Genomic DNA, 26,688 nt, shown 5'->3' on the forward strand with positions numbered 1-26,688 from the left:
TTCACGGGTACAGGAATGCAGGTTTTGGTGTCTTCGGGTGTCTTCCCGTGTAAGAGTTGGGGTGTCTAGGCGACGTTTCGACGAAAATATATATATTTTCTCCTGTGATTTTACTAGTACTCTCATTTTTGGAGTCAAATGTGCCTGTGTTGAATTATTTTTTTTTCAATTGGCCATTTATATGTATATTTAATTTAGTAGCACAATGGCTCCCAGTTGGTTTGACAGCACTTATCACTCAAGCTGAAATCCAGGTTGTCGCCCCTCAGGTCAGTACCAGGACCGCTGTTCTAGGGCTCAGTCACTTAAGATACCTAGAATTTTTTATCTCTTCGTCAGTGTTGGAACACATATCCCTGCAGGAACTGATCTCTTTCCGCAGGGCTGTAAGACAGAGTTGTTCCGCCTGGCCTTTGGCTTGGAGCCAATTTGATACCCTCCCCCTCTTTCTTTTTCCTTTCTCCTCCGGTGATGAGGCTGCGTTTTAATATTTTAATGTTTCAGTATTTTAATGTTGTATTTTAATCTTGTTTTTAAGTTGTGTTCATTCAACTTGTTTTTATTATTGCTTGTTAGCCATCCTGAGCCCGGCCTTGGCTGGAGAGCGCAGTGTATAAATAAAAATTATTATAATTATTATTATATGTAGCCAGTCCATGTGAAGCTAGTTAAAGCCAGTCTATGATCATGTACCACCACCCTTGGCTTGCTGTATTTGAATGAACCTTAAAGCTTGTTGGAATTGCTATTGGCCGTATTACCCTAGTGTCTTTCTGATGCACCTACCCAACAAGGGAAAGTCTCTTTCTAATAACTTTTTGAAAGGGGAAAAAATCGCTTTGGGAATCTTTGCCTGTCAAAATAGGGTGCTAGGCTTAGCAACAGTTGCTAATCTAGGTCTACCCAATGAGGAAATAAATTCTGAAATTGGCCTGCCACATCTTGATAGTAATTGTTGTTGTTTAGTCGTTTAGTCGTGTCCGACTCTTCGTGACCCCATGGACCAGAGCACGCCAGGCACTTCTGTCCTCCACTGCCTCCCGCAGTTTGATCAAACTCATGCTGGTAGCTTCAAGAACACCATCCAACCATCTCATTCTCTGTCGTCCCCTTCTCCTTGTGCCCTCCATCAAATTGAAAGAGCTGATAGTAATTACTGTACTATAAAAGCAGATGGGTTTTTTTGCCTTCCCATTAAGACAGTTTGCCCTATGTTTATTTAATCGGTTGCCTAATCAGATTGGTAGGATGTTCTGGTGTTTTGAAGCGTGAGGCAAGTTTTTTGGGGCTAAACAGAGCTGGGGGTTTGCTCTCTTGAATTCTGGATCTATCACTTTAAGCAGCTCTCATTGTCGCACTGTCAAGGTCTCTCTTTCTCTTCCCCCCTCTTTTCATATTTACTGTAAAGACTGAGAATTACCGTGAACTACTGCACTATAGCCTTTTTAAAATTCGGTTTTTGAGACTTAAGGCAGAGTTTACTGCTCCCTCCGCTTAGATTTCAACCCTCGCCTCTTAAGGCAAAAGGTTCGTGTTTCCAGTCAGCCGCCTCCTGCCTGCTCAGAAAACAGCCCACGAAGGAAGCAGCCCTCGTCCGTCTTCCAGCAGCTGTTAACTCAAAGCTACATTGCTGGCAAATAGAAGGGGAAGAAATAGAGGCAATGAGAGATTTTACTTTCTTGGGCTCCATGATCACTGCAGATGGTGACAGCAGCCACGAAATTAAAAGACACCTGCTTCTTGGGAGAAAAGCAATGACAAACCTAGACAGCATCTTAAAAAGCAGAGACATCACCTTGCCAACAAAGGTCTGTATAGTAAAAGCCATGGTTTTCCCAGTAGTGATGTATGGAAGTGAGAGCTGGACCATAAAGAAGGCTGATTGCCGAAGAATTGATGCTTTTGAATTGTGGTGCTGGAGGAGACTCTTGAGAGTCCCATGGGCTGCAAGAAGATCAAACCTCTCCATTCTGAAGGAAATCAGCCCTGAGTGCTCACTGGAAGGACAGATCCTGAAGCTGAGGCTCCAAGACTTTGGCCACCTCATGAGAAGAGAAGACTCCCTGGAGAAGACCCTGATGTTGGGAAAGATGGAGGGCACAAGGAGAAGGGGACGACAGAGGACGAGATGGCTGGACGGTGTTCTCGAAGCTACCAGCATGAGTTTGACCAAACTGCGGGAGGCAGTGGAGGACAGGGGTGCCTGGCGTGCTCTGGTCCAGGGGGTCACGAAGAGTCGGACACGACTAAACGATAACAACAACATACTGCTGTCGACGTGGGGGCTCCATCTGGAAGAAGGGGGACTGCTGTACTCGCAGCCCAAGCAGAAAGTGGGCCCCGCAGGGAACTGGTGCGAGGAAGCGGCAGCTACAAATTGAAACTAAAAAGCGGCCTCGGCTCCGCCTCCCTTAAAGGAAAGAGCCGATACAGGAAGGGCTGTTCTGTAAGCACGTGCGCAGGCGCCGCAAAAAAAACCCAACTTGTTTTTTTATTTACATACAGCGCGTGCGTGTCGTCGCTGCCTGCGTCATCGCGTTGACGTAAAGCAGACCTACCCTGTGCGGTGGTCTCCGCGTAACTGAGCTAAAACAAAGGAAGACGCGGGCGGGCGGGGGGGAGAGAGAGGGGCAAAAGGAGGCGGAGCCCGAGGGCTCGCGGGCGGGCTGGGCAGCTTGGCAACCGCGATTGGTAAGCCGGGAAGTCAATTCAGGTGACGTCACTGTATCCCTGCTGGCCGAATGGTAGGTGGAGGGGTTCCAGAGGGAGGGGGCGGGGCTGGAGCATCATGGAGCGCGGCGGCGGAGGTGGCGGCGGCGGCGGGAGGGGACGGCTCCGGGAGTGCTGGCGGCGGCGGCGCCGCGGCGGCCGGGTCCTCCCTGCTTGTGATGGGCGGATGGAGTCCCGCTGATTATCCCGGAAGCCATTGCAGGGGGCGGAGGAGAAGGAGGCGGTGCTGGTGTGGAGGGAAGCCCGGGCCTGCTGCTGCTGCTGCTGCCAGCGGTGGCCGTCGCCGCCCCCAGACCGGAGGAGTTTCCCGCTGGCTCCGCTCAGGTACCTGTGCCTGCGTGGGGAGAGCGAGAAATCTGGGATCGGTTTATCTCTCTCCCCTCCCGCCCCCAGTTCGGCTCCATTCCATCAGGATCTGCCCTTCCTGGCTTACAGGCGGATCCGGGAAGGGATGATAAGCTCTTTTCCGAAACAATCCCGGATGGGGGGAGCTGTCTGCAAGACGCTGCTAACCTCTGGGGGGCTTTCCCGCCCGATGCACGGGTGGGCGGCTGACACGTTTACCGATAGGTAAATTAGCAAAAGGAAGGAACAGCAAAAATGGGACGCGCTGGATCCAAAATTGCACTATGAATAAAGGGCGGCAGGACCCACTGAAAGCAGTGGCCCCAAATGGCTGTGGGGAGGGGTGTGTGCTTGCTTTGATCCCCCCCCACACACACACCACTTTCCCGAGTGGAAAACGAGTCTTGCCCCTTGTGTCTCCTACCCAACTATCAACAACCCTCTATTGTGCATTGCTATGTGTTTGTAGAGGGCATATTGATTTTTAAATGAAACACCCTATCCGTTTGCCTTTAATTTATATATTATTTAAAATGTAAATGAGCAGATTGTTTTATAGGGCAATTTAATCAGCACACCCCCTTCCGTGCCCTATGGAACTTGTCATCTGCTCAAGCAGGGGAGGAGAAGGCAAGGAAAACTGCGCTGTTGTGCTTACCTTTTAGTTGTATGTGACTTCTGAGGGAGAAGTGAATGGCTTCTAAGTGCTTAGAAGTTAACCCAGTAATCTTTCTTTCTTTGGAACATATTTCCTATAAATTGACCAAATATAGATAATCGTGTTACTAAAAGAGTTTGTACAAAGGAGCATGGCAAACTAAGCCACAGTGGCCACATATGGGGTAGTGTAGTAAATCATTAGAATCAGTATTTGCTAGTGCTGAATGATGCTTATAATATAGCTGCAAAACATTTTTCCTAGTATTGTGTCACAAGAGATTTTGTTAGTTCTGTAGGGATATCCTTTTATATAAATGAGTTTATTCTAATTACTGTTATATCCTCCATTCTTTACTCCACCTCCCCAAAGTTGTTGCTGCTATTTTCAAGTGCTTTGAGAATAAACATGTAAAGAATTCAGTGTGGTGAGATGTTTTTTGTGAAAAACATGGGATTAATGCACCCTTCACATTTGTTAACTTGTTCTACCTTTTTTAGTAGCAGTTTTAGTCCAGGTACAAAAAGCATTTATATGTTGTTCTTCTGAAATAGGTGGAGTGGACAGAGAAAACATTGGGAGAGGAAAAAGTGTTCAGTGAAGAATGAAAAGAAAGGTTGGTGTGACAGCAGTGTAAGGAATTGTATGACAGTGTCTACATGGATTATTGAAAAGCTATACAATTTCTTTAATTGCATACTTAGCAGTTTTCCTGAAGACACATTGCATACTTGTGTAAAATTAGTCCACTTGTTTCCATAGTTCTGCATGATTAGTGTAGATAGTACTTGTAGGGCAGATCTGGGGGGTTTACATTTTGGTAAACAGAACTGTTTGCCATTCTTTCAAGAATGGTGTCAGTGTGAGTTGTGCAGTTTCTCTTACATCGTGTGATTAATAAAATACTTCAAAATTACCGTACCTTTGTTGGGAGAGAGGCGGGGGGGGGGGGCTATGGCCCTGTTAATTCTCCTTGATATCTCAGTTGCTTTCAATACTTTTGAGCATGGCATTCTTCTGGAGTGGTTGTCCAAATTAGGTGTGGGCAGCACCACTCTTTGTTGTTCCATTTCTGTTTGGATGGTCATTCTCCAAAAGTGGTGCTTGGGGAATATTTTTTGGCCCCATGGAGCCTTCAGTGTGGGGTTTTGCAGTGTTTGATTTTACTCCTATGCTGTTCAACATCTACATGAAACTGCTGAGCGAGGATCATCTGGACTTTTGGGAGTGCATTGTCAGCAATGTGCTGATGACACACAACTCTCCCTTTTCTTTTGCATGCGCAGGTGTGGCAGTGGATGTGCTAGGTTGATACCTTGCCTCAGTAAGGGGCGGGATGAGAGCCAATAATCTGAAGCTTAATCCAGACACAACTGAGGCACTGTTAGTGCGTGGTTCCCTAGACTGGATGGGTGGGGTGTGGCATAATCTGGATAACATTGCGTGCTCTCTGAAGGAGGAGCAGGTACCTAGCTTGGAGGTACTTTTGGATCAATTGCTGTCGCTTGAGACTGAAGTGCTTTCAGCGATGTGGAATGCCTTTCATAAGCTTGTCTGGTGGCCCAAGTGAACCCTCATTTGGACAGGGACAGCCTAACTTCTGTAGTCTACACTCTGGTAACTTCAAGTTTAGACTATTGCAATGTGTTACATATATACACTAAGTCTATACACTTATATATACTTTACCTTTTACCTATACACTAGGTCACTCTTTGAAGTATATTGTGGGCCATTGTGAGAAAAATGGTTGCTTTTCTGTTCTGTGTGCATTATTTTGTTGTTTAAAATGCATACACTCAAGTTCTTGCACCTGGAAAGAAATTCTAAATGAGTGGAAATAAAAGTGGACACTAAATATGTGTACATAAATATATATTTGTGAGGAAGAGAGCTTATTTGAGAGGCATAATAACTTTAGATATCCAGAACTCTCTTTAAAAGCTTATGAACTGCTGAACCTATAAAAAAGTACCGTATTTTTCGCTCTGTAACACGCACCCGACCATAACACGCACGTAGCTTTTAGAGGAGGAAAATCCGCAGGCATGCCACCCGTAGGCATTCCCTCCATAACACGCACAGACATTTCCCCTTACTTTCTAGGAGGAAAAAAGTGAGTGTTATGGTGCAAAAAATACGGTATTTGTTGTATCCAATGGTTCACTGTCCCCTCTGCGGTCTTCCCATCCCATCCCCCTCTGTCTGGAGCCTCATGCAAGACATACCTGTGCAAATTTGACCAATTCCTCCTCCTCCCCTTCATGACTGAGGCCATTCTGTTCAGAGGAGTCCTCAGAGAGGAGGGGAGAGAAAGATTGGTTCTGTGAGGAGTCTTCCATTCACACAATTGTTTGATACAACTCCATGTAATTAAGAACATGTTGGGATTTTAACTAAAACATTTTTTTCCCTGTACTTGGGGATGTATAACCACCTCCAACAAATATTTTTGTTCATTCATTTTTGAACCACTACTACTTGTTTGGGGTATCTTCATTTGTGAAAAACTTAATTAAAAACAACTTGGCACCCATGTCAGATCTGTGCAGTTCACATATATCCTGATAACTGCCTGTCCTATATACATCTGGAGATCAGGAAACTAGCTATTTGAAGAGTTTGACTACTATTGTATTTATCCAATAGTATAACAGAATAAGAGGCTGTAGTCAGTGAAGTCCTGTGAGTGTAAGAACACCTCTCTTTTCTTTGTGTGGCCTTGCACATACCATCAAGTCTGTTCTGGGGGTTCCCCAACCCTCCAGAGCAGGGATGTTGTTTTTTGGAGGGCACACAAGGAGATGGAGAGGAGGTACTGTTATGCAGGTACTCTGTTGGATGCAGTATTATATTTTTCAGTCAATTTGAGTTGTACAGATTGACGAACTACAGTAAATTATTGGAGGGATGTTTTCTTGCACCGTTCTTGCATTTGAAAACAAAAACTGTATCTCCTGAAATGTTTTTATTTTCTCACGCTTCCCAATCACAACTGTTTCATAAACAAATAAAATACGTTAGATATGCCAGAATGATATATATCTGGAGACTGGTTGAGTAACACATAACCTTTAAGCTATGAAAGAACTCCTAGGTGGCCAACTTTAATTGCATTTAGACAAGCCCCAGCCAGAGGAAAACATAAAATTGAATGTGTAAATTAGAGTGATCATACCATTCTGTTGCTGAAGCTTAAGACATCTTGCCAGAGAGATCTAACCAATGATCAATACCATAATATGTGAGCTTTTCTAGTGCCATATCTCCTGTATTTCTAATAATTAATAATAATAATTTATTTATACCCCGCCCATCTGGCTGGACCTCCCCAGCCACTCTGGGCGGCTTCCATAGAAACCAAAAATACAGTAAAATATCACATATTAAAAACTTCCCTGAACAGGGCTGCCTTAAGATGTCTTCTGAATGTCAGGTAGTTGTTTATCGCTTTGACATCTGCTGGAACGGCGTTCCACAGGGCGGGCGCCACTACCAAGAAAGCCCTCTCCCTGGTTCCCTGTAGCTTTGCTTCTCGCAATGAGGGAACCGCCAGAAGGCCCTCGGCGCTGGACCTCAGCGTCTGGGCAGAATGACAGGGGTGGAGACGCTCCTTCAGGTATACTGGACCAAGGCCGTTTAGGGCTTTAAAGGTCAGCACCAACACTTTGAATTGTGCTCGGAAACGTACTGGGAGCCAATGTAGGTCTTTCAAGACCGGTGTTATATGGTCTCGGCGGCCGCTCCCAGTCACCAGTCTAGCTGCCGCATTCTGGATTAGTTGTAGTTTCCGAGTCACCTTCAAAGGTAGCCCCACGTAGAGTGCATTGCAGTAGTCCAAGCGGGAGATAACCAGAGCATGAAATCACTTTAGGGAAGAAACTGACTGGTGCCTAATGTGTTTTGTAGCAGCCTTAATCTGATATCTAAAGTTGACAGTTTATTTAAAGTTTGATTTAAAAATAAATAAATAGATAAAAAAATATTTAAATTGCTAAGGAAAATCAATTTTCTAGTGATTTGCCATGTCCTGAACAAGGTTGCTATAAGTACTGGTTTGCAGCTAAATCGAGTTCCAAAAACAACGTCGAAGTATAATCCAAAATCTTTTGAACATATAGTCCATGTACCTTTGAAGAATTACCTTATTTGAGACATTTTGAAGTCATACAAGGACACTGCACAAGATGCCTTACTGTAATATTTCAAATAGGATTGCCACGTAAGGAGGATCTAAGACAGCACGAGCATCTGGACCAAAAATAATTCTTAAACAAATGCTGCAGCTGCATATATTGTCACAAGTATTCTGGCTCTAAGGATTGCTGTTGATAATAAAGTTGGAAGAATGTCCTTGTGGCCCACTAAATCGCAGCATATAACCAAGGTGGTTCTGTTTTATGGTTTCCCCTCACATAGGAAATCTGAATTAGACCAATTGGGGGGCGGGAATAGATATGGAACAATTGCTTGTTTATGTTACTGATTTAAAAGTATTTAATGATGAAATGTTTGGGCTACATGGGGCTGCCTTTTTAAAGGTAGTCTGGAAATCAATTGGTTCCAGCATACAAAATCACCAGTTGCTAGTAGGGGCAAGGAGGTTTGATGTATGTTATAAAAATTCTGCATCAGTTACATTGGTTGCCAATACATTTCCAAAATTAATTTTAAATTGCTTATGCTACCCTTTTAAAGTCCCCAAAGGCCCAGAAACAGTGTACAAAGACCAACTGCACACACATGAACCTACCCAGACTGAGCTTCAGAGGCCCTGCTGTCTGTTCCATAGCTAGTGGCATGGTGAAAGAGAGACAACCTTTTAATTGGTGACTACGCTATGAAAGTCTTTTCCCCAGGCGCTCCATCAATCTCTCTTCCTCTCTTTAGGTACATGTTTATATTCTGAAACACCACTATGGGGTGCTTTTATGTTGATTTTATACCTAATCCTGCTGTTTTTAAATTTTGTGTTTATATGTCTGAAATATTAATTGTTCTTACTTTAACAAATAATTGATGATAAAATTGCTGCTTTGGAAACATACAAAAAGGTTGTAAAGCTTGCAAATTATTTAGATGTGTGACTCTCATATGTGGTCTAAATTGCAAAATATTCTGTTTGGGCCTATGGTGTGCAAAAAAGGATGTCCTGAACCTGCACTAATCCACCATTCCGTAGAGGTATCATTTCATATATGCTGCTATTTATATGGATGATTCCAGAGATTTAAGGAGATTTTAAAAACCTTTTGCAATAAATTGAACATGTAGGTTAATACAGCATAATCTGCATAAAATTGTAACTTGTATTGATCTTTATTCTTGCAATCAGTAATTTCTTGATCAGATCCTAATTTGGCTTCTAAGAAGTTCTGATTTCTAGTGTAAAAGAGACAGCTTTTCTGAGTTTTATGGTGGTATTTTGAGTAATCCCAGTTCCTAAATATGCAGAATTTCTAGTTTAATATTTGGTGCACCTTCTTAGGTAACGTACTAGAGAAAAAGAAATAGAAGGAATTATGTTTAAGGTTTTTCCAGTACCAGTAGTAAGGAGGTAATACCTGGCACAGAATGAAAACATGACAATTTGGTGGCTGAAGAAAGAGTTGCTTTATCTCCTGTCTTCCTGCTACTTTTTTCTCCTCCTTGTATGTGTCTTGCATGCACACACATACTTTTTATAATATTTTGGCATATGGTGGCTGTTTTTCATACAATGATAGAGGTGGGCCACATTTTTAGAAGTCAGTAGTATATAGGGATAGATGCTTCAATGGGTAGCTGGGAGAAAGCTGAAGTTAGAAGACAGTGCGTGTGGTGTAGCATTTATGCCACAAAGCATTGCATAATTGCCATATCTTTCTGTTAAAAAAGCAAGCATTGCGTTTTTTAATTATTACAATGTGTAATAATTAATAACTAAAATGTAATAATTAAAATGTGTAGAATCAAAATATTCACAAATAAGATAGATTTCGTCAAGGGGTAGGGTGCCTCACAAGGGAAGCAAGAGTGCATTTTTGCTCCAACGTCTTTTCTGGTGATGCAATTATTCGTATATATTAAGTCTTCATGGAGAAAGTTGTTGACCTAGAGCACTTACTGTGCCATTACTAACTCAATATTAGTTTGAGTAAGCATTGTGTTCACACCAGTATTCGGAAATGACTTGGGGGAGGAGGGGGGATAGTGTGTGCAGTTCTGGTTGAAAATATTGCACTCTAAAGACTAATTTCTTTTTGGCTTGACAGTATTGAAAATCTTTAATAGGGGGCTGCAGCCATAGAAGGAAGGCATTGTTTGTGTCCTTGTACGGAGTAGGGAAGCACAACCAAGGGCATAAGTAGGACTGGATTGTTTGACTTTTATAGCATCTGCTGCACTTTCAGGCAGTTGGGTGACCCAAGAGGGGAGCTCCAGCCTGGAGAGCAAGAGAGACAACAGTCAAGTAGCACCCAGCTGTTCTGGTCCACAGTGATTTGTTCCCTTCATAAATATTGTATCTTTTAAAAGCTTTAGCTGTTTAAATACATGGGTTTTAATGGTGCGGGACATGGGCTTGAGGTGGGTTTGTTAATGCTTGATGTTTGGAATGGGTCAGATTTTATTTTGTATCAAAGCAGATTTTAAGTTGGGGGGGGAGCTTGGTTTAGAAGCAAGTGAAATTCTTGAATTCCTTTCTGTTACTGCAAATGAAGTGTTACCACTGGGGTGTTCCAAATTTTGTCCTGAATTGGAGACTTTGATTTAGAATTAAAGTGGTTGCAGTGTGCCCATCAACCCCAAAAGCCATCGGCATCCAGCACTTAATACACAATAGCATGGAGTGTGTAGATGCCCTAAATATGGTAATTTGCAGTGAGTTTATTGTATATAATCATAAAAGAAACTTTGGTAAAACTAATCTTACTATTTTTCAATCTAGGTTTTTCCCATGGTTGAATTTAAGCTTTGTTGTTAATAGTATGATAGGTTGTGAGGAACTGATTATTGGAAATATATCAGTGCCTCCAGACAGAGCTAGCATAAATTAAATGATGAAGTGCCTCACTTCCGATGGGAATGGTTTGTGCACATTCTCTGCTGAATGCTAAGGGTTTTTTTTAATACAGATTTTAATTTGGATATCTCTTCTTACAAAGAAATTCATACGAATGTGGTGATAATGTCAGTGCTTGTACAGTGAATGTCTGGTGTTGCTGCAATTTTAAGCAAACTTTCCTAGGAGCAGGTCCCACTGAACTAGGGTATAATACATAATATTGTGTTATACATGAGCTATAAGATTTACTATTTCATGGTCTTGCAACTTTGAGAAAGTAACTTAGAAGAAATTTGTTTTTAAAATGAGGAACTTTGTGATCAAGATGACACGAGTCTTGGGCAATCTGTGTGTTTCTTAGCCCTTCTGCCTTCACCAAACATCTCTCCACTCTTGTGTCAAAACCTCCTGTTGCTTGTTAGTCCCCATTACCATTTTTGCAGTCTTGTCATCACTTGAGGGGGGTCTCACAAAGCCAGTATGTGAAAAACGAGGGGGAAAGTTGTGGACCCAAGTGCTGATTTGCACGTAACAGGATGCCAGCACTCTGCGTTCTTTCCTTCTGGCACAACAGAGGGGTTGGCATTGATTTGAGAAGTGCGCACCAGGAGACTTGTTCCCAGAAAGCCAAAGTTTGTTTAATTGTAGCTTTCTGTTAATTTGTGAACAGCTCAGTTTTGACACCTAGACAGTATGAACCACAGAGCTGGAAATTCGTGGGCAACCAGGAACTTGAAATAGTATCTGAGCTGTGCCAGTAGAGGAGTGTTTCCAATAGCATATATGAAACTTGAGCATTTTCTCATGCTTTGATAAAGTAAACTGAAATCAGTAGTCACCCAGCTTATCAAATTTGCAGTATGGGACTCTATGCTTGCCCACCGATAGATAGATAGATAGATAGATAGTGGAACTGTTACTGTAACTATCCACAGGTCAGGATGCAACCCCTTTGTGGGTCTCAGCCCCACTAGTATTTATTTATTTGTTGCCCAGCCTTTAATGTAAGGTCCTAGGGTGGGTGACAACATCAAAACACAATATTAAAAACAGTTTAAAACAAGTTTCAATCATCAAAATAAATATACACCCCAAGTTTCAAAAGCCAGGGTTAAAGAGGTGTGTCTTCAGCTGTCTGCAAAAGCTGTGTAATGAAGGAGCCAGATGGACCTCTGTGGGGAGTGAGTTCCACAGCTTGTTGGCCACTGCAGAGAATGCCCTCTCCCAGGCTGCCAGCCCCCAAGCCTCTGACGGAGGAGGAGGAACTACCGAGGGCTTCCTCTGCTAATCTCAGCAACCAAGAGGGTCTGTGGGGGGGGTGTCTTTCAGATTTGGGGGCCTAGTTGAATATGAATAAGGGCTGTATTAATGGCATCCCACATAGTCACCACAAAGTCATCATTTAGAGGTACATAACTGTATATTAACCTAAAGGTGGGTAGTGTTCTGTTTCCATAATTTGTGTACTGTATTTGTCTTTTAAGCTGCACTGACCTGTCAAAGATAATATCTTTCAGATAAATGAAAACTGTATTTAAATACATACATCTTAGATGCTGTAAATACTATATGAATTAGAAAAGTAACTGTAAAAAAGCCAGTGTGGTGTAGTGATTAGGAGCAGTAGATTCGTAATCTGGTGAACCAGGTTCGCGTCTCCGCTCCTCCACATGCTGCTGCTGGGTGACCTTGGGCTAGTCACACTTCTCTGAAGTCTCTCAGCCCCACTCACCTCACAGAGTGTTTGTTGTGGGGGAGGAAGGGAAAGGAGCATGTTAGCTGCTTTGAGACTCCTTCAGGTAGTGATAAAGCAGGATATCAAATCCAAACTCCTCCTATCAAAGCTAGCTCAGCAGACCAAAATTTGGCTGCAGTGTAAATCACATACCTAGTGGGTGGTGAATGCATTTGTTGAGCTGCAACTCCATCTATCTGTAGCTCTTTTAAGAATTCACAAACCTAGAGCCTATTGACATGAAAGTTGTGCTTAAGCAAGCATATTTCAAAATGGGTATACCATAACCCTTATTCCCTTATAACAGTTCTCAGTTTGTACTCTGTTCTCTTCATTTCCCCCAGACATAAGAAAAAAAGTTTAGAGAGAATATGAGCAATACACTACAATATTTCTGAAGTTGTGAAACATCTAGACATTTAATCTCCGATTTGTTCTTTGGAAACGTATAATGCCTAGTTAATTTTTATTTTTTTCGGAAGTGGTTGTTCTGATAAATGACGTTCTAAGTTACCCATTACTATTTGATTCATTTATTTTGTTTCTCCTTGCCCCACAGAGTGAAGATAGTCCAAGTCCCAAGAGACAGCGCCTTTCTCATTCAGTCTTTGACTACACAGCAGCATCACCAGCCCCATCACCGCCAATGCGACCATGGGAGATGACATCCAATAGGCAGCCTCCTTCAGCTCGACCAAGCCAACATCACTTCTCAGGGGAACGATGCAACACACCTGCACGCAACAGAAGGAGGCAAGTAGAATAGATGGACAATGGTTGTTAAGTCAGCCTTCCTGACAGAGGATTGGAACTGCTTACATATCAAGGTCTTAACTGAACAGCCATTTACTGAGCTATCAAGTTTTATTACTATTAAGAGTTAATTAATTAGTTAATTAGTTAATTAAATAGTGGTGTGTCTACCTTCCAGGTGTACATGTTTGGGGGTGCTAGTGTCCTGGAAGTCATGAGAACTACACCAAGAATGTAGTGTTTTGTACTGCAGACAAGCGAGTCTTATCACGTTATTGTACTGGTATTGTGAGATCTGATGCCTACTACTTAGTAAATAGAATCTTCTTCTTTTTGGTTTTTGACTGCCCGTGTTTAGTTATATCTAGATTGGGTATTTAAAAATGTTCATCTTCTTTCAAGGAATGCATTGTGTTTCCCATCCACCCCTTGTCTTCACAATAGAAGTGAGGAGCATTTGGCTTAACAATTGCACCAAATCACGTAAAGAGCTTGACAGAGATGCCAACTGCAAAATAAACCTGAAGAAAACTCCAAAGGAATATACCATGTCCGGCTGCTCTTAGTAGTATTAACTTATTTTGTTGTGGTGTGAGTCGTGAACTTCATGGAGCTAAAATTGTACTGTTTCCAGGAGCATACAAATGATTGATTGTCTCCTAATTTTTTCTTTAAATGCATTATTATTATTTATTATTTTGCTTAATGACTGGAGACAAAACTGAGGACATCTTTACAGCATTTGCTATAAAGGCTGATGAAAATGGATCTTCTTTGTAGGGCTTCCAGTAATGGGTTACCAGGGGTTTTTCCACCTGTGTAGATTCCCTCCCTTCATGTTTGTATCTCATCCTTTCTCCAAGGAGCTCAGTATAGCATACATATGAATTATTCATTTATTGCCACAACCCTTTGATGTAGGTTTAGGTTGAGAAATAGCAACTGGGCCAAGGTCATTCCGTGAATTCATAGATGATCAAGGTATTGAACCCGCATCTCCATGATCAAAGCCCACCATTTTAAGAATGATCCTGTGGTAGAAGCAGTTTTAGATTTCCCCAGGCTGACTTTTCCTTGCACTGTAATGGGCTTAAAAGATTACATGAAATCTATCCTTTGCTGAGCTCATGTCATGTCCTACAGCATTGGTGAGGTTTCATGCAACTGTTGTGTCTTTGATGTGAAAGCCAGTCTTGGGCTGACCAATAAGTGGCTATCACTGTGGTTTACGGTATATTTATATGCTGGTTTTAGGATGAATCTCACAAAATGGCTTACATGAAAATAAGCATCAGTTAAAGCCATATAATAAAACAGGAAAGAATAATACTTTTTTGAAAGCTAGATTTCTCCTCTGAAGAGAAGATGGTCCTTAGGTAGTCCGTCTTAATATTGGAGAAAGAAAGCTCACCACAGCTGGAATTGGGGAGCTATGAGGAGAGGAAGAAAGCAGTGAGAGGAAGTCTCAAAAAGACGACAAGTTTGCAGTGTGGAAGAAAAACCACCACATTTACATGATGGTCACATAAAAGTTTGTCAGTTGGCAGCAGTCATCACAGGGAGAGTTAGTTACATAACTTCCAACTCATGTGATAAGTTCCGCTTGACCTTCATTACTGTTAACTCCGAATTTCAGGGATAAAGGAGCTAGGTGATAGCTTTGGTATTATTTGGTTGGAAACTACAGATGACTGTAATCCATATTTTCTTATAGCTGCCAAGTTTTTTTAAGCAGCTGCTATTTCCCTTCTGGTATTCTGTTTACCTGATAAGGAAAATGATGTTAAGTGTTTACAGATCCATCTGATTTACATAAATTTTGGAATGCAGAAAGAAAAGTACAAGTTTGAAGTTCATAGTCCATCCTTGAACAAAGGAGCTTCGGGGGGGTTAACACTACATGTATTAATTGGCTTGCTAATGCCAGGACTTCTGTGTCATCAGCTACTGTTTGTGTGAATAGCCACTGTTAATTAAAGCCATTATCACTTATTTCTGCATTTCATATCCTTCTGACCTCTGATTGTAATCCTTTCCCCTGCATATAGTCATGTGTGTATGTACTAGCGACTCAGATTAACACTTCATGCAGCTGATGGAATAGACTATAGTCCAAGAAAGCTTATGCCATAATAAATGTGTACGTCTTTAAGGGGCCACAAGATTCTTTGTTCAATCTAGAAGGGAAAGGTGTGTAAAAAAAATCTTTGTCCAATTTGATTATTTGCAGCCCTCCCGTTAGACGCCAGAGAGCAAGAAGAGATCGATTATCTCGACATAATTCCATTAGTCAAGATGAGAACTACCACCTCCCCTACGGACAACAACAAGCAATAGAAGAACCCCGAGCCTTCCACCCTCCGAATGTATCTCCCCGTATGTTGCACCCAGCTGCTCATCCGCCACAGCAAAACGCAGTGATGGTTGACATTCATGAACAGGTATTTGAAAGGATGGAGCGGTGTATTCCTAACTCCTGGTAGATAGGTTACACTTTGTGATTTAAAACTGGAGGTTACACTTCACTTTTGCGCCAAAAATGTTTTTTTTATTTTCTAATGTATAAAGATGACACCCCTCACCTCACTGTTTTGGGTATACTGCCTCTGAGGCTGGATAATGGTTTTCTGTTCAGTGGCTCTCAATGCAGACAGTCTAATCACAGCTGCTGCAGAGACATGGGGGGTGTTGCTGTAATAAAAGCCCTGCTTGATCAGGCCAGAGGCCCATCTAATTAAGCATTCTCACAGTGGCCAAGCAGATGCCTGTGGAAAGACCATAAGCAGGACATAACCCAGTAACACTCTCCCCACTCATGTTCCCTAACAACTGGTACCTAGAAGTATACATCCTCAATACTGGAGCTACTACACAGCTATCATGACTTACAGTCATTGAAAACCATAGCCTTCGTGAATTTGTCTATAATCTCTTTTTAAATCCCTGTTTGGCTAAAGGCCACACATCATCTTCACATTGAGGGTAGTTGTCTCTTACATTTCACACTATTCTGTTCCCATTGTCCACAAGACAAATGCAGCCATGTGACTGCATGAATTCAGAGTGGCATGGAGAACAATACATTGGGCATCCCTGCTTTATAGAAAGAAGGGTGCTGTGCGGGGGGGGGGAGGCAAAAGATGGTAACTCTTGCCATTCTCAATTGAATTGATTCAATTTTTAGAAGGTCAGTGGTGACTTTCACAATGGTGACTTGCACAATTTCACTATAGGTAGCCAGTTGACAGTATTTGTGAGCAGTGCCCTAACCTGGTTATAGTACATTTGTGGAAAACTGGAACTGGGTCATCTCGAATGTTTTCTTATATTTTGTTTCTAAATCCTTTCTTTGTTGCGTTTTGAAATATTTACTAATAGTCTTTGTGCTGTGAAAGAAAAAAAAGGGGGGAAAGTTGAGCATCCTTCTGAGGTTGGTAACTAAGCAGACCTGCTGAAAGCTCTTTGCATTTTTCTTTGCAGATCCACCAGGGCACAGTCCCTGTTTCATACACGGTGACCACGGTGGCACCACATGGGATTCCACTTTGCACAGGTCAGCACATACCAGCTTGCAACACACAGCAGGTCCCTGGGTGTTCCGTGGTTTTCAGTGGACAGCATCTCCCTGTCTGCAGTGTGCCTCCCCCAGTAAGTAGCATCTTAATCTTAATTTCAAAAACACATGCTTCAAACGACTTCGGAGGTTGCAGAAGACCAAATGAATTTACTTAGAGCTGAATTTTCTCTATATTTACTTGGAAATCACGTATTACTTAGGGTGGTGTGACTTCTGGTTAAGTGTAAAGACGATTTTAGCCTTCATATAAGAATACTTCATCAAGATTTTATGTATATTCCACAAACTTTTAATTATTTTATCGGTAGAATTTTGTGGAGTGGAGGGGTTGGATGAGTGTTAACCTTCTGCGCTCTGAAAATAACTAGCACACTGAAACTCTTGAAAAAAATCTGGATTCTAAAACATAATCCCTTTCTATGCATTAAAAAAAATCTGAACCAAAGTAATCCAGATTTATGGTCCAAAGAGAGATGGAGCCTCATCCTCTGTGTTCAGATTTCAACAACTTCTGTCTTACTTTGCATAATTTATTTGTTTCTGCTAGGTATGGAAAGGGTCCATCTTTTCCATGGGAACTCTATTCGCTATAAATTGTGCTTTATTCTTAAGAATGTAATGAGGAATCAAATACTATGTGTTGCATAACGTTTGTGAATGTTTCTTTTCTTTTTCAGATGCTTCAGGCATGTTCTGTTCAACACTTACCAGTTCCATATGCAGCATTCCCACCTCTCATTTCTAGCGACCCGTTTCTTTTGCATCCTCCACACCTCTCTCCACATCATGCTCCACACCTGCCACCTCCAGGCCAGTTCGTTCCCTTTCAGACACAACAGTCACGGTCGGTAGGTATCTCTTTAAAAAAAAACACAACAAAAAAAACACCTTACTTCCTCTAGTAGTTGGTTCTGGAACAGTGAATTTAAGGTGGGATGCATTGGTTGGCTGTCTGGAAAAGGGGTTAGCCAAAAAAGTCATGAAGACTTTTGCAAGTGAGAGCAAAGCTTCTAGTATAGAAGTCTGTGAAATGCAAAATCTGATCTACAAGCTGAAAGCCGGAGCTGCTTTAATTTCCAGTCTGCTAGAAAAGCGGAAGCAAAATGGAATCTTGAGTGTTTTCCAGCGTTAGTTTCAGAGAAACTGAACTACAGAGAAAAAAGATGGATCTCTTACTATTTTGAATGGCCGTGTTCCTTTTTGAGCCTTAAGTGCATCTAGAGATTGAGAGCTTTTTTTGAAAGATGGCATTTCATATTTGCAGTCCATGGTGTGTGTTAAATTTCTTTACATCCCATACTATTAACCATTGTTATATGGCACACATAGTATTTGAGAGGTTCAGATGGGCTTTTTCATCTCGTTTGTGGAAAAACGTGATCTCCTGGTGCTTCCAAAAAGGTATTCGAACTGAAACTCAAAGCAGATCTGTAGGGGATTCTATAATTGTGAGACAGTTGCTGATAATTTCTCTCTGAAGGAAAAGTGGGCTATGTAGAATGGAATGAATGATGATATAGTCCTCTCTGTCCTTCAGCACAGTGAGTGCCTGTTCCTTATCATTTTAGTTTTTCCTATCATCCAGAAATAGAAGAGAATTTGGTTGATAAACTGCAAGGAGAGTTAATGTAGGACAGGGTTTCACAAAATGGGATTGCCTGACCCCCTTCTTTCCCAGGGAAGGGGCATTGCATGTGCATGAAATTGGTGGGTCACCCTGTAACATTAGAAATCTGATGATAAGTAACCTGATAGGCAACCAGAGCAGCTCTTGAGTGGACTTGAATGCACAACAAGAGGTGGCCTCCTCAGCCCCCAGGTTTAAACGTGGAGGCTAGCACAAAAAAACACCCCCTCTGAAAGCCTCAAGTTAGGGATGAAAAAGGTCATTTTGCATTCTAAGCAACCAGAGTGTCATCGCATATAGATACAGATCCTGGAACAAGTGAATGTTCTCAGTTATGTGGTAGCAGGAAAAAGTGGCACAAGATCATAACATTTGTACTGAAATATATCTAATTACAATTTGATAAATACTCAGAACGGAGTTATTAAGCATGAGAAATGTGAATTTCTGGCAAAATATACAGTGAAAACACAACAACTGAATAAAAGTCATACTTAAGTGCAGTTTTTACTGTGTAATATTGACTAGATAAACTTTGACAAATAACTATTTCTGGCAAATAACTGTGGTAAATTATATGTTTCACAATTGTTCATGCGTTTTTTGTTTTCTCCTGTAGCCTCTTCAAAGGATAGAGAACGAAGTAGAGTTGCTTGGAGACCATCTTCCTGTAGGAGGTTTCACCTATCCGCCTTCAGCCCACCCACCAACATTGCCTCCCTCAGCCCCACTACAGTTCTTAACGCATGACCCTTTGCACCAAGAGGTGTCCTTTGGAATAGTAAGTGATGGCTTTCAGAATTTTGCTGTGATTTTCACTACGCATTTATTTCACATTATGATTCTACTAGCATGTTCTGAATTGTTTCCCCGCCCCCTTTGAACATGCACATTTACCTATTCATTTACATTAACCTCAACATGTGCAACTGTTGGACACAGAAAATAAATGAGCCTTGGTTGGGTAGCCAGATGCTCTCGTGGGTGGAAGGAAGGGAAGGTGATCCATGCTGATTTCCTATCTTCAGAGCAGCTACCTCTATCCCCCCCCCCCAAAAGAAAATCAGCTCCAATACAGTATGGGAGGAAGCACTGGGGACTGCTGGGGTGCTGTGGAAATCAGCAGAACTAGCCCCCCACCCCCAGGAGTGCCCATTTGCAGAAGAGGATTCTCTGCTAGATTTGACTTGGTTTGTATTCCAAAAGTGGAAAGAGCCCTTCTTTTCATAGATCAGCAGGTTTGAATCCAACTCTAGGATTAGGACCAGTCTGTACAAGAATTTTTCATCAAATTTTCAATAAGCCAGAAATGGAATTGTTTGGTCAAGGGAAGATTCACTGTGGTGAAAACACTTCTGAAATGTAAAAGTATGACTTTTCCAGTGCCACCGTGGGCTGATGGACTGCTGAAATTTCCCCCCTGTTTGCATTAGCCTTACCCGCCTTTCATGCCTCGAAGACTCACAGGACGCAGCAGATACCGATCTCAACAGCCAATACCGCCACCTCCTTACCATCCCAGCCTATTGCCATATGTGCTGTAAGTCTCTTTGTCTTTGTAGTTGTCCTTGTTGCCTGGCTTTAGGATGGATAACACCGTTTTCTGAAAACAGCAGCCTAGAGTTGTCCCCCAAAGGCCACCCTCTGCTTCAGTACAAGATGGGTTAAGGGAGACCTCAAATATTTTTTTATTTGTAATTAGTGTGGATGCTGTAACATGATCCTAAGTGCTTCAAGTAAAGAGTGCAATCCTATGAGAAGTTCTCCTACCCATCCCCATTATGATGAACTGTGGCCTTACAAGAGCAGCACTGTGTTTTCATGCTGCTCACATTCATTGAAATGAGACTTGGAGAAGTTGCTTGCTCTGTTTCCCTCCTTTGTACCCTGCCACAAATGAGAGCAGTCCCTGCCTCTCAGCCAAACCCTCTGGGTGTGCCAGAGGACTGAGAGGGTACAAGTAAACCAAGCCTTGGTTGTGGTACAATCTTCATATGAAGTATGTGGACTGTCCCTCTCAGATAAATTATTGTGGGCCAAACCATGTTTAAACAAGGCTTTTAAGTTCAGACCCAAGGCCAAACCATGGTTGAAAAACACTATGGTTTGTAAGACAACAATAAACCATGACTTCACATCATGCTTTGTTTCCAGAAAACAAAACATGGTTAGTTTTCTGGGTTAGCCAAACTGGACTTTGACTAAACAAACCATGGCTTGGCATTCTGTGTGAATTAGGCCACTGTTTAAGCAGGTGGTATTATATGTTTAAGCAGGTATCATATTATATGTAGCTTCAGTGCTTCTGTAAGTGAACTTGTGACAGAGAAATGTTTTTCCTTCTGCTGCCCAATTCACAATTACCTAAAGCCTGCCTGTGCCTTCTGAGGTGTACCAGGTGCCTACAGGGGAAAGGGTCTTGATGGTGGCAGCACCTTGACTGACGATGTTCTCCACAGGGAGGCTTGCTAGGCTCTTGTTGTGATGTGCTTTTGACACTAGGCAGAGGCACTTAGATTATTGTAATTTTAACCTTTTCTAAGCCAACCTGGAACCCATTTAAAGGGCAAAGCATAAATCAAATATCAAAATGAATAATAAGCTAAGTTAAAATACATTTTTTTAAACACCTGTCCAGCTTGCCTCTCTGGAAGCATGGGCATGTGTAATCCAATGTGTAAAATGGTAGGAGAGCCAGCTTTATACAGATTAGTAAATAGCGTGACCTAGTACTGAATTGGAACCAAATTTGAATTTAAATTCTTGACCAGTTTTGAAAGCCTCTAGGGACAGACCCAAAATTAGCTGCTCTTTCTCTGTATGTGTATGTGCACAAGTAGTAAATCATGATGCTAACTTCCTTTTTTTCTGTAGATCAATGCTTCCAGTGCCACCTGCAGTTGGCCCAGCCTTCAGTTTTGAGCTGGATGTAGAAGACGGTGAGGTGGAAAACTATGAGGTTGGTTACAGATTCCACGTTTATGCAAATCACGAGGCTTTGAGTTCATTCCTTAAATTGGTTCCTAAATACGTTGCTTATTAAACTAGCAAATTGCATTTTGCTGGAACGACACCAAAAAAATGCAGTAGCTGCTACCAGATCTATGTTTTGTGAGGACATATACTTACGCTGAACAATTTCTAGGATTTTCTTCCTTCCATGCGAATGCTACACAGTGCTGCATGTTGGGCCTCTTGGTTGGGTATTATATGATTGGGTATTATATTGTATGTAGCCCCAGACAATTCAAACGCTAAACCAAGAGCAGTTGCCTTATGACGCAAGTTTGCAAGATTTCCCAGTTTTACACTACTGGTTTTGCTTATCGTCCCTGATGATAATGTGTTATGAAGAGTGCTTGAGTAAAGTGGGTGAGTTTTTAAAAGGTGACTTGAAAAGGGCGTCTTTCTTTCATAGGCACTGCTGAACTTGGCCGAAAGACTGGGAGAGGCCAAACCGAGAGGACTGACGAAAGCAGATATTGAACAACTTCCATCTTACAGATTCAACCCAAATAACCATCAGTCAGAACAGACTCTGTAAGTTCTTTTGCTCCTCTCTGAGGCCTTGGTGTGAAGTTGTTTGACCCTGGTTGACTGAAATCCAGCACAGCAAATAACTGTAACATAACTAATAAATGCATTCACTTGTCTTCCTTTTTAATAGTACTTTCCAGCTTTGAATTTATTTAACTGGTAGAGTAAGGGATGGTTTTTTTTAAAAAAAAAACAACTTCCATGTATTGGTGAGCTTTATTAACAGTTGAGTTAGAATATTAAATACAGATTTCCCCATTTTTTAATACTTTGATTTAGACGAATATTGCTCACAGTCCAGTGAGCTGCACAGCTAATGATGAGTTTGCTCCTCCATCTAATATTACTGGAGTCACATAGGAATGGCAGGGACGGTGTGCAGAAGCTGCACACCTAATCTTAACATGAAATCAGTGCTCCTTATTTTTCCAAAAAGAAGCTCCCAGCTCCACATGCCACGTGGCTATCTGCTTTTATAATAGGAAAGTTATAAAATCAGATTGCATTGGGGCATGATGGAATGTTGCTTTTTGAAGAGAAAAATGAAATGCCATAATAGGCACACAGAAACAAGAAACTTGTATGAATTGCGGTCACTATTCACATGAAACTGAGCCTTTTACAATTCCTGTTATGACGTTTCTTACAAAGTGTTTAATACAGAAATCTGCCATTTTAATAATAATAAAAAAGGATCATACAATTCTCACTGAGACATGAAGCTTCCTTAAGAAGAAATAAAAATAGGGTTTTTTGAGGGGAGGGAGGAATGTCTTCTAAACAATTTCCCAGTAGTCCTGCTAGATTTTGGATGTGAAAAGTAACTACCAAGTGTTTGCATTAATGTGAAAATTGAATTGGGGAGTTGCCATTTGCTACACAACAATGAGCCCTAAGCCCTCTTCAGGCTTTCCAACAACAGCTTTTAAGTTGCTCATTTCTAAAATAATATTAGAAACGGATATTGGCCTAGAAACAGCATTTTCCTTAGTAGCCACAGGATCCCTCCACCCTCCAGTCCTGAAGTCAGACTCTTTCGGCTGCCAGATAGGATTGTCTGCCAGCTTTCTCTGCAAAACACATTTGTTTTAATTTCTACAGTGCAATCTCAAGTAGTTTGCAAATGGCACTCCTGGGAGAAGCAAAGAAAACTGTCTTGCTGATATAGTTGGTGCTGGTGCTCAAAGTATGAGTTGTGAGCTGGGGAGTCCATGGTACAAATTTTTACCCCAGGTGTAGAATCATTAGGTAGCCTTAGCTAACACCTTTTTCTTCCATCCTTGGCTCATCACTTTCAATACAGGGTGGTGGTAAGGATTACTGTCATAATATATGTGTGGTGCTTTGAACACTGAGAGCACTATATAGATATGCGCTGTTAATAGATAAAATCTTTTGCTCTGGATTGATAGTTATTTGTTTTCCTAATCTTGCACTGTGCAGTCAGTTAAATAGCTATGATGCATTGGGCAAGAAATATAGGATATAACAAATCGGATGTTATATTCTATTACATATTTATAAATAACACACACACACAGTGGCAAACCCATATATATATCAGTGGCAAACCCAGCACCTCTATATCAGCAGTTAAGCCTCAATGAAATGTACTGCAGTCACTTTATATTTAAAAAGTCTTTATTTTAAAAAGCAAGGAAATGCCTACGTTTTCAGATAAATAAAACCAAACTGTTGTTGCTCTTTCTAAATAAGGTATTCTGCAATTTTCTCTTCTAGGTGTGTAGTGTGCATGTGTGACTTTGAATCAAGGCAACTACTTAGAGTTTTACCGTGTAACCATGAGTTCCATGCCAAGTGTGTCGATAAATGGCTTAAGGTAATAATAATAATAAATAATAATAATACATAGTTTTAGAAATGAGGTGCAGTAGTCTAGATTTGTACTGCATGCCATCACTTTTGCCACACTATCTGCCGGTATACCACCATTAAAAAAACAACAACTTGTTAACTGTCCATCATGTGACTTACATTTATTTAAGATGAAGCTTTTTTTTTGTCCAAAATGTGTCTTTTCAAGAATGACATTGAATGTGAAATATAACCTAATTTGTTTTAAGGTTGAGAAGGAACCAGAAGCAGCAAAAGCAGTATGATGACAGACAGTGTACACATGATGCAAAATATGGAAGTATAATTGAAGTAGGAAATTAATTATGACTTTCAGAAAATGTACTGAATTTCCATTGTGTCACTGCAGTGGTAAATCCTAAAACATCAAGATTGCAGAATATATGACTATTTGTACAGTGAGGTCTATTAACTTTGAGTTTGCTTTGATTCTCCATAAATCATAAGGTTGTGGCAAATGTGAGGATTTTCTGCAGCTCTTAATTACAACCACTAGATGCCGTCATTTCCTTCTGCATAGCACAGAAAAGAGCTCCAAGTAGCAGAGAACTGTAATTATAATGACTAGCGGTTTTCTAATGGTGTTCATGGCAACGTTATATGTTGTCTTAAATTCAAAGTACCCTGTGCAAGAAGAAAGACACTTGTGCAAGGGAGGAAGGGGGTCTGATTTTTTGTTGTTGCTGATCCCCCCCTTCCGGTTGCAGCCCCGCAAACCATGTTACATGATGTTCTTGAAGGTCTCGCAACACTCAGAACCATGTTTTCTTCCCCGGGGGGCTGGGGGCAGGAGCAACAAGAATGAAGCCCTGCTCCATGAGCAGAACTTTGCTCATGAAATGTAGAATCCAAACTACCATTTCTGAAGAGCTCAGAGATGAAAGTACATATCTGTGAACTTCAGAAAAGGTTGCGGGAGTTATAGTCATTATGGTGCATGGTTTTTGCATACTTAAAAAATAAAAAATCCACTTAGCCATGTCAGGGAGAACACACAAACTAGTATCTCACCTGCTAAAGTCACCACCAGATGATCTTTACCACATCATTAAACAACGAGAGCATCACAGTTCCACTGTAGTATTTAATGCAGGGCATGATTAAAATGCGACAGTTCAATGCTCTTAATCTCAGAAGCTAGAGGAGTGTATGCACAAGAGGCTCATAGATTACTGGTAGAACCTGAAGTGTGTTTAGCAATAAATAGTAACTCCCCTGTCCCGGGACACCTTATTTGAACCCTTTGGTGCTATTTGAAAGAGAACCCAGTACAGTTTTCTTGGTTTTAAAGTTTGAAAATGTGTGTGTATGTGTGGATTATAGATCTCTGTGTGTGGCAGGCAGCTGAGCACGAACTGACTTAGCTGAGAAGCATTCTATTAGAGTTCCCACTTGAAGTCTGCACATTAATCATATGAAGGAAACGTGAGCGGCTGATGAAAGTTCTGACTTCTTTCATCAGGCTGCCCTTACTGATTCACACATGCTAGCCATGATGCCTATGTTCTGCCTTCCACTGTTGGAGGCAGTATCTGTCTGAATATTAGTAGCTGGGAATCACAGCTGAGGAGACTGCTGTTGCGCTCAGTTCCTGGTTGTGGGATTCCCATGGACATCTGATTGGCCACAGTAAGAACAGGACGCTGCACTAGATGGGACTTCAGCCTTATCTGGCAGGAGTCTTGCATTCGTCACTTCCTGTTCTTGGAGCATTCTGGTCTCTCCATGGTGGCTAGAGGAGAAGCGTTTTGTTCAGCGTTTGTGATGCATCTGCTCATGGGGACACTGGTAGCAAACACTGTGGCACTGGACAGAGCAGTTTAAACCCCAGAGTGGCTGGGGCAACCCAGGCAGATGGGCCAGGTACAAGTAATTAATAATAATCATCATAATAAATTAGCCGGCCATTAGAAGTCAGATGATTGATCTCTTTGGACATGTATTTACATGAGAATAAGATAAAGCTAAAGTCAGTTGATTTCACTGAAATCTGGGTTTTGTTGCGATTCTCTTTCCTCTTAATTATCTTGCTAGGGATGTATGGCTCAATGTAGTGATTTTTATTCTATTTTATTTTATTTTTGCAACTCAGTACATTTTCTTTAACAGTCTTGTGTGAGATGATGTGCAATGCATTAATGCCTGTTTTTATTCCCCAGGCAAATCGTACTTGCCCCATCTGCAGAGCTGATGCTTCGGAAGTGCATCGTGACTCAGAATGACCAGTCTAAGAGCACAATTCTACTTTGGGTGTTCCTAGTCACATGTGTATATATATATATGAACTCTCCATTGAACTTAACCCGTGTGGCTTCCAGCCTTCCCTTTACACAAAAGGGTCAATGGACTTTCTTTGCACTGTGTGATTTAATCAACTATAAAGCTTATAATTAGTCTTCACAATTATGGGATTGTTATACTAACTGTGTGATTGGAACTCCAAAGACTTTTTTTTTCTTTTAGCTTAATTTCGTGTGTGCACTAACATTCCCTGTTTTTGTGTGATCATTCCGAGTGTTGCTGCGAGATTACAGTGGAACGTGATCTTCTAGCATGTGCTTTTATATTAAAAAAAGAAGTGGTAGCTCCAAACAATATAGCAATCTACCTTATATAGAGCCTTCAGATACTGTGAGTGGGAATAAATGTGCGGGTGGGTGCGTTGATCGCAGGGTGTTTGTGTGTGTGGGCGAGCAAGTGTTTGGGCGGTAGTGCGTGAGAGGACTAATATACCAGCATGTACTGAGGATGTATGTGTGTAGTATTAATTATGCTGCAATGTATAATCTTGTGTGTTATTTAAACA

The 26,688-nt window shown here is 41.5% G+C and overlaps 1 protein-coding gene across 6 annotated transcripts in view; it reads left to right on the top strand.

Annotated features, from left to right (window-relative positions):
• The window catches only part of RNF38 (ring finger protein 38), an 86,748-nt gene extending 60,463 nt beyond the window's left edge, over positions 1–26,285 (top strand). Inside the window, exons 1-12 of one of the 6 annotated variants that reach the window (XM_081176479.1) lie at positions 2,641–2,744; positions 4,288–4,349; positions 13,073–13,266; positions 15,497–15,707; positions 16,747–16,914; positions 17,521–17,691; positions 19,090–19,251; positions 19,904–20,010; positions 21,345–21,429; positions 21,889–22,010; positions 23,748–23,847; positions 26,042–26,285. In XM_081176479.1, the coding sequence (XP_081032605.1) occupies positions 4,338–4,349; positions 13,073–13,266; positions 15,497–15,707; positions 16,747–16,914; positions 17,521–17,691; positions 19,090–19,251; positions 19,904–20,010; positions 21,345–21,429; positions 21,889–22,010; positions 23,748–23,847; positions 26,042–26,104 (1,395 nt within the window). In that variant the 5' untranslated portion in view covers positions 2,641–2,744; positions 4,288–4,337 and the 3' untranslated portion in view covers positions 26,105–26,285. Of the gene's footprint in view, positions 1–2,632; positions 2,745–2,844; positions 3,055–4,287; positions 4,350–13,072; positions 13,267–15,496; positions 15,708–16,746; positions 16,915–17,520; positions 17,692–19,089; positions 19,252–19,903; positions 20,011–21,344; positions 21,430–21,888; positions 22,011–23,747; positions 23,848–26,041 lie in introns of those variants that run through there. The other 5 variants (XM_081176480.1, XM_081176481.1, XM_081176483.1 and 2 more) reach the window with 5 other exon arrangements.
• Positions 26,286–26,688: the final 403 nt, after the last annotated feature.

The sequence above is a fragment of the Podarcis bocagei genome, assembly GCF_964188305.1.
Source record: "Podarcis bocagei genome assembly, chromosome: 17".
Classification (NCBI taxonomy): domain Eukaryota; kingdom Metazoa; phylum Chordata; class Lepidosauria; order Squamata; family Lacertidae; genus Podarcis; species Podarcis bocagei.